This window comes from Hordeum vulgare, chromosome 2H, assembly GCF_904849725.1.
Source record: "Hordeum vulgare subsp. vulgare chromosome 2H, MorexV3_pseudomolecules_assembly, whole genome shotgun sequence".
Taxonomy (NCBI): Eukaryota; Viridiplantae; Streptophyta; class Magnoliopsida; order Poales; family Poaceae; genus Hordeum; species Hordeum vulgare.
Window position 1 is genome coordinate 23024568 of NC_058519.1, and position 8209 is coordinate 23032776.

The 8209-nt window shown below is 43.2% G+C and overlaps 1 protein-coding gene across 1 annotated transcript; it reads left to right on the forward strand.

Moving 5' to 3' along the window:
• Nucleotides 1–4534: 4534 nt before the first annotated feature.
• Nucleotides 4535–6691, forward strand: LOC123429306 (probable cystathionine gamma-synthase 2). The gene is made up of 5 exons (XM_045113362.1): nt 4535–5280; nt 5387–5590; nt 5704–5790; nt 5886–6208; nt 6329–6691. The coding sequence occupies exons 1-5, from the start codon at nt 4636–4638 to the stop codon at nt 6450–6452; spliced, it is 1383 nt and encodes a 460-aa protein (XP_044969297.1). The 5' UTR covers nt 4535–4635; the 3' UTR covers nt 6453–6691.
• The last annotated feature ends 1518 nt before the right edge of the window (nt 6692–8209 follow it).

Below are 8209 nucleotides of genomic sequence, written 5' to 3' on the forward strand. Positions count from 1 at the left end.
CTAGATGTTTCCAGAAGTCATTCTACAAGTGCACCCGCCAAACAAGAGAGTTGCATGTGCAACATTGCATGCGAGGGATGAATGCTGGTCAAGGAATCAAGATGTTGCATGCAAGCGTGCAAGAGGTTCCCATGTCAGAAGTCCTACCGAGGAAGCCATGCATGCTCACGCTCTAATTCCATTGGGTAGACCTCTCCGACTTGAGGAAAGGATACCATGGACAGGGCCGCTACCAACGGTTCACCGGACTATGCTACAACACACTCCGTGATGACCAAGAGGGATGAAGCACTGGCTCCGTATGACCGTATGTGGTGCTCATTGTAGTGTGTTGTGCGGAAGTGCACCATCATTTCGTGCAGACTATGGACACAGTTACTTGGAGATGATAGCTCTAATTTTATTCAACCAATAGGAACTGCGCCTGGTAATATGATTCAAACATATTCAAGAAAAACAGTTCTGCCCACTTGGCATTTTGCATGCACCTTGCTTACTGACTTGGAACCTTCAAAATCGAACACTAGTCTCAGCTATCATTCAGCGGATAAATTTGCTGATTTGCAGCTATACTTTTTCTAAAAAAAGCTTGAATATAGATTCATTACCTAGCTAGCAAACATTCGTCGGTACAGTGTATCTTTCTTCTGTAGTTGATGAAAATTGAATTACTATTCATCGCAGTTGAACGTTGATTCTCAAAAATTTATTTTTTGGATTTTTAGGTATGCCTCAAGAATATGTCTAATGAACATGGATTACATCATGAGACATATTTACATATACACTACAAAATAAATATTTCAGATACATCATGAGATATATTTACATCTACAATTCAAAATAAATATCATTAGATACATCACGACACATAGTTGTAGGCTTTATTTAATAAGTATTACTGACAATGATGTGTTTCTGTATAAATAAGCTCAAACTCAACAATGTTTGACTTTAAAAAATTCGCACTATATTACGAAGCAAAAAGAATTTTCTATTTATACGACAAATGAAGCCAATACATTTTTTTGCTATGAATAAAGCAAATCAGTTAATCCATATAGACTAAATTATGTCATATGTTGGATCATTATAGGCCGGATTATGTGATTACTCCCTCCTTCTCGGTTTAGAGAGCATGCGCGTGGTTCTAGATCCTTGATTTGACTAACTGAATATGTGTTATATGTCATAAAAATATATCGTTAGTTTCTTAAGCGGATGTATCTTCTAAATATTTTTTTTTCATCACATATGATACGTATATATTTAGCTATTTAAATTGTCAACCTAGAACTACACGCATGCTCTGTAAACTGAGTCGGAGGGAGTAAGATTTAATCATCAGTAACTCAAACAGTTGGCTCATTGCAATTTATGCCCTTTCCTTAAAAAAACAGTTGGCTCATTGCATTGATGATATCATGTGTGATATAATATCATCAAATCACCAATTGATTGTTGCTTAGGGCTATCGATTAATACCTTGTAATACATACATCTAACTAGTATAATAAAAGAAATACGCTTTGAATATATGCTTCACAAGCCACATGATCACAAAACTAGTAAATGTACGCTGACGTTTTGTATTAATCAACTGGAGGGATTGTTCTTAGCTCGTAGTTCTTTTGCAAAAGTGATATCAAATAAATATTACCCATCTCTGTTGTCTAGACCTAGGTAAACAATTTGTCTATGATGATATCCCCTCAGGCTGCTACACCCAACTCTATTGTTTTCTATGACTCTTAGCACGATCATAAGATCAATATGGTAAATTGACCATCTTCAAAAAAGTTAGTTATGCTTTTGATTGATGCTGATGATGATTTTACGTTTTGATGCTAGCGTGAGTACTATCAGTTGGCAGACCCTGCTTTAATCATGAGGACCCTATGAGTTCTCATTGGGAATAGAGTGTTCCATCCCTTGGGTCTATGACATCCCTACAATGAACGTTAAGGAAATCCCGTCGCGAGCTCGTGACCTTGCTTGACCTTGGGTAAAAATATGTAAAAACTATTGGCGGTTGGATATCAAAAAGAAATTGTTCCCGGGTTTTCTAATTGAAATCGACAGGAACATACACGTCTTGTTTCACAAGAAATAAGTGTAAAAGGGTATCTTGCAGTAATATCAGCTGGGTAAGTTTGCCTTCTTTTTCCATTTGATGCAACCCATTCTACTGTATAAAATGTATTTAGATTATAATTACTGGTAGTTGCACAAGTTTTGTTAGATAAGGTGTACGGGACTTCCAAAGGGTTGTATCCAGAAATAACCTCCGAAACAGTTTTCTAGTATATCAGTGGTTGCACGCCTAGGTTTCATTTGGCGTGCCGCTGTTTCTTGTAGATCCTATTGGACTGGTTTTGTTTCTTTCATCAATTCTAGCGAGGTACTCCCCTCTTTTCGGTTTATTTAGGGTTTAATTCCAAAATCTCACCAACCAAGGTCGGGGGTGAGTGGTTACGACACCAGGGACCAGAATTCCTTACCAACGTCTGTTGGAAAAATTGCCGACCGAAAATTTACCAGGAAAATTTTAAATAGGCCGTGGATCAAAAAACCTCTATGCAGTGACACCATCGGTCTGGAATGCTTCAACATATATCATCCCACAGTCTGTCATGAATTCTTTTATGGCCTACAGGCCGTCGGTTAGTAAATAACCCCGACCAACAATCGAATGCTAACTAGGCAGAATGGCCAAATTTTTAGCGCCAATAACTAACCCAACCTGCGAATATTTCCACCAAAATGAATAGTTTCCTCTTCATTCGTCCCACCTCAGACGTGTGCAAAGGCAGCCAAATCTCTAGCTCGTTCCCCATGCAGTTTTTCCGACCAACCCGTGTGTGAGTGATGCAGTGTTGTGGTGTAGTGGGTGGCATAAATTAGTTCGCAAAAGTACTCAATTAATGTGCTTGTTTTTCTCAAAAAATATGGTTACTAGTGCATGTGTAGCCTAAATGACTGAAAAAATTGAACTGCATTGGTTAGTTTTCTGTTAATCTTTGCATGCAATGTTTAATGCACCCCAAAATCTAAACATGTGATAGAGAGAAATAAATTGAGATTTGGAAAACATACAAACAGTTTTTTATATAAGCCATATAAACAAGAAGGGAGGCAGTATCCACAAAAGCCCAAACAAACCCAACTTTGTTTAATGAGGTCTTCTCCCGAGTGTATCATCGATGACAGTACGGCATCGTAGATGTAAACACGCTGTTTTGGCATATGACTTTTCTTAGATTCGTCTTGGCCCAGGTCAGTATTTCTTAATCCCACTCGCATGTTGTTGTTAAGTAATCTCATCCTTTAGGAGGAAGATGAGTAGATGATAAGTAAATGTTTTAGTATACAAAAAACATCCTTACTGTCGGTGACTGTGCCTCTTCATTTACAGTACATGTAGTTTTGAGTATTTGTATGTGGGCGACGACGCGGTGTCGACTGAGCTATTTGAGGGGGGGGGGGGGGGGGGGGGGGGTTGGTGAGAAACCAAAGATGGCAGTCATATTGATTGATTCATGAGTGTTGTTGCATAATATCCAATGTTGAACAATCCTTGATGGAGTGAAGATAATCAAGAGTGGTTACTTACTCGTTCATGAAGAACCATGGCTGGGCACCGTCATCAAAAGTATTTTGGAATGAACAATAATAGCTTAAATTTTAGCTTGCTTTCGAGAAATTGTGTAGGGTTACAAGGTCATTAATGGTCATAGAAAAGTTTCACTGGATCCGTTGATTTGTCATTCCTTCCTTGTAAGACGAACTTTGTCAAAGCTGTTCGGCGGTTTGTCTCGTAAAAAATTCTTTTGCAAGATAATAATATTGTATGCAAGGGTGCCTCACACAAATATCAGCTGAGTATGCATGCTTAGTTTTCCATTTCATCCGACCCATTCTAACGAACTGAAATTAGAGTTATACCAGGTGCAGAAGTGCAACTTTGGTTAGATATTATGTAAGAAACTGCCTAAGGGTTGTATCCCGAAACCACCTCCGAAACCGTTTTCTATACAAGTGATTGCATGCCTAGGTTTCCATTTGATGCGCCGCTGTTTCTTCCTTCCTTGTAGACGATCCTACCTGACGAGGTTTTGTTTTTTGCAAGCAAACCCGGAGCTTTGTTTAATGAGGTCTTCTCCAGCGCGTACCATCTATAGTATCACAGTACGGCGTTGTAGATGTAAACACGCAGGTTTGACCTAAGACTTCGCTTAGATTAGTCCTGGCCCAGGTCAGTATATCTTAATCCCACTGGCACGTTGCAGTTAACTAATCACATGCCTTATTCAGTAGTAGCTTATAATCATGGATCCACTAGTACATTTTAATTACCACGCGGCTTAATTACACGCTTGAGAGACCGAGCATGGATACCACATGTGGCATGTGGTAGTGGGTCGATATTATATGTGGGCAGACAGTTAGATATGGATAGACGCGCACAGAGCCAGACTGATCGATCGGCCAGTATAAATTACCACCGTTGTATACAGATAGGAAGAGCACAAACGAGCAGCTCTGCATAGCTTGTTCATTGTTCTCATCTCAGCTTAGCGAACCTCTTCGATTCCACCTGTTTTCACTACTCTTCCTCGATCCCACTAGTAATTCATGGCGCGGTCATCGTCTCCTATCGCCAACAATGGTTCTTCCACCGAGCAGCGCCGCCTGCTCCGCGCTCGCCGTTCTTCAAAGCGCGTCACTGCTTTCAGCCCGGAGGCGCTCCGTGGTGCCACCCTTCCCGGTGCAGAGCCAGAGCACCCTGCCGGTGTCGTCGCTGCCGCCACGGCTCCGAAGCGAGATTCTACTCTCTTTGATGAGACCCTGGCAGTCCATGCCGGGGAGAAGATGGGGAAGAACGGCTCCATGGACACAGACTCGATCGCGACGCCGATCGTGAGTGGCACGACGCACTGGTTCAAGAACTCAGACGACCTGATCGCGTTCAAGGAAGGCCGGCGCCACAGCTTCGAGTACGGTCGCTACGGCAATCCCACCGTGAAGGTCCTGGAGGACAAGATCAGCGCGCTCGAGAGGGCCGAGTCGACGCTGGTCACGTCATCCGGCATGAACGCCATCGTCGCCACGCTGCTCGCGCTCGTGCAGCCTGGCGCCGGCCACGTGGTGACCACCACAGAGTGCTACAGCGAGGCGCGCGCCTTCATCCGCGACAAGCTCTCCAAGATGGGCATCAAGGTGACATTCGTCGAGCTGAACGACATGGACATGCTCAAGGCCGTTCTTGACCAGGGCGAGGTACGTTAATTTCCATAACATATGTACTCATCATAAATTGATCAGGGTATCTATGCATCTATGTTGGCTGTTTTTCACTCGGTGATGCTTAACTCTGATTGTACAGGTTACACTCTTCTACACCGACTGTCCGACGAACCCCCACCTGAAGTGCATCGACATTAAGCTCGTCGCGGAGCTGTGTCACCGCAAAGGGGCTCTGGTGTGCATCGACAGCACCCTCGCCTCGCCCATCAATCAGAAGCCACTCACCCTCGGGGCTGACATTGTCGTGCACTCCGCCACAAAGTACATCGCCGGCCATCACGATGTGAGTACACATCTTTGCTCACATAATTGCACCGCCATTTTGCTACTCCCTCCGTTTCAAAATAAATGTGGTGGTTTTTGTTTCCAAGATCTCATCGTGTCATTCCATTTCAGGTCATCGCAGGATGCATTAGTGGATCTCAGGCGCTCATCTCTAGAATACGTGCGTGGCATCACGACCTCGGCGGCGCCATTAGTCCGGTATGTACTACATGTGCTCATTCTTATTCAAGAAAAACTAGATGTTAACTTCTGCATTAAAACTAACCACTCACACTGCAACTTAATTACTACAGGACGCAGCCTACATGATCATACGCGGCCTCAAGACAATGGCCCTACGCGTGGAGACGCAAAACCGCACTTCATTGCGCATGGCGCGCCTGCTCGAGAACCATCCCAAGATCGAGCGAGTGTACTACCCTGGTCTCCTGAGCAGCCCGTGGCACGACATTGCCAAGAGCCAGATGACTGGTTTCGGCGGTGTCATTAGCTTCGAGGTAGCCTCGGACCTGCATGGTGTCATGAGGTTCATCGACGCGCTGGAGATACCTTTCATCGCGACGTCGCTCGGTGGGTGTGAGAGCCTCGTGCAGCAGCCGGCGGTCATGTCCTTCTGGTGCGTTGTCTTTTTGGATTAGGTTACATTTGCATCTCACTACAAACTTATATGAAGATGCATGCAGCATGTATGGTGGAATTTTTAGACTTATATGGCATGGCTCTTTGTTTTCATCAGGGGTCAGAGTGAGGAGGAGAAATCCAAGAATGGGATCAAAGACAACTTGGTGCGGTTTAGCTTCGGGATTGAGAAGTTTGAGGATCTTAGGGATGACATTATCCAAGCCCTGGAGAAGATTTAGGACACTTCCTGATCATCAATAGTAACAAGGATTTTGACCAAATTAGCTATGTCGAAACCCTTTTGTACATATGATAGGTAGTTAATTTTTGCTAAATTTCAATGGAGATGGAATTGGTAGGATTTTGTTATTTCTTGAAGGAAGAAGCTCCAATTTGCTTCAGGCCCAGAACCATATATAATTGGAAGGAGATGAATATACAAGACATGTTACATTCTGTATCACTAGCACAGTCATGGCATAACTAACATACGAGTCAAAAACCTAGTTTGCCACAGTTTTCTGAACCGCTTGTGCATACTAGTCAGTTAGCTCGAGTCAGCACAAGACGATAGGAAAACCGTTGGTGAAGAGGACCATCACAGGCGGATCACTGAAGATGCCCACCAGAGGCGCAGTTCTACATATATAAGCTATCCGCGGGGTGATGTGTTTTCTCATAGATGATTTTACCTATTTTCATAGAAATACATGATACACTAGTGCAAATAAAAAACCGCACCTAAGCGTAGCTAGAATTGTTTCACTAACAGATACTCAAATCACAACTAATATATGTAGACCAATAGCAGTTGCCGATCAACATATAAATCTTGATGAAGAGGCCATATTTTCTCCAAAATGTTTAAATCATATCACTAGTGGGGACGGGGCCTTTAGCCCCGGCCCGTAAGGGCTTTAGTCCCGGTTCACCAACCGGGGCTAAAGGGGCGGGGCTAAAGGCCTAACCTTTAGTTCCGGCCCTATTCCAAGCCGGGACTAAAGGTGCTCCACGTGGGCGCTGTTGGAATTATGCCCTAGAGGCAATAATAAATATAGTTATTATTATAATTCCTGTATCAAGATAATTGTTTATTATCCATGCTATAATTGTATTGAATGAAGACTCATTTACATGTGTGGATACATAGACAAAACACCGTCCCTAGCAAGCCTCTAGTTGGCTAGCCAGTTGATCAAAGATAGTCAGTGTCTTCTGATTATGAACAAGGTGTTGTTGCTTGATAACTGGATCACGTCATTAGGAGAATCACGTGATGGACTAGACCCAAACTAATAGACGTAGCATGTTGATCGTGTCATTTTGTTGCTACTGTTTTCTGCATGTCAAGTATTTATTCCTATGACCATGAGATCATATAACTCACTGACACCGGAGGAATGCTTTGTGTGTATCAAACGTCGCAACGTAACTGGGTGACTATAAAGATGCTCTACAGGTATCTCCGAAGGTGTTAGTTGAGTTAGTATGGATCAAGACTGGGATTTGTCACTCCGTGTGACGGAGAGGTATCTCGGGGCCCACTCGGTAATACAACATCACACACAAGCCTTGCAAGCAATGTAACTTAGTGTAAGTTGCGGGATCTTGTATTACGGAACGAGTAAAGAGACTTGCCGGTAAACGAGATTGAAATAGGTATGCGGATACTAACGATCGAATCTCGGGCAAGTAACATACCGAAGGACAAAGGGAATGACATACGGGATTATATGAATCCTTGGCACTGAGGTTCAAACGATAAGATCTTCGTAGTATATGTAGGATCCAATATGGGCATCCAGGTCCCGCTATTTGATATTGACCGAGGAGTCTCTCGGGTCATGTCTACATAGTTCTCGAACCCGCAGGGTCTGCACACTTAAGGTTCGACGTTGTTTGATGCGTATTTGAGTTACATGGTTGGTTACCGAATGTTGTTCGGAGTCCCGGATGAGATCACGGACGTCACGAGGGTTTCCGGAATAGTCCGGAA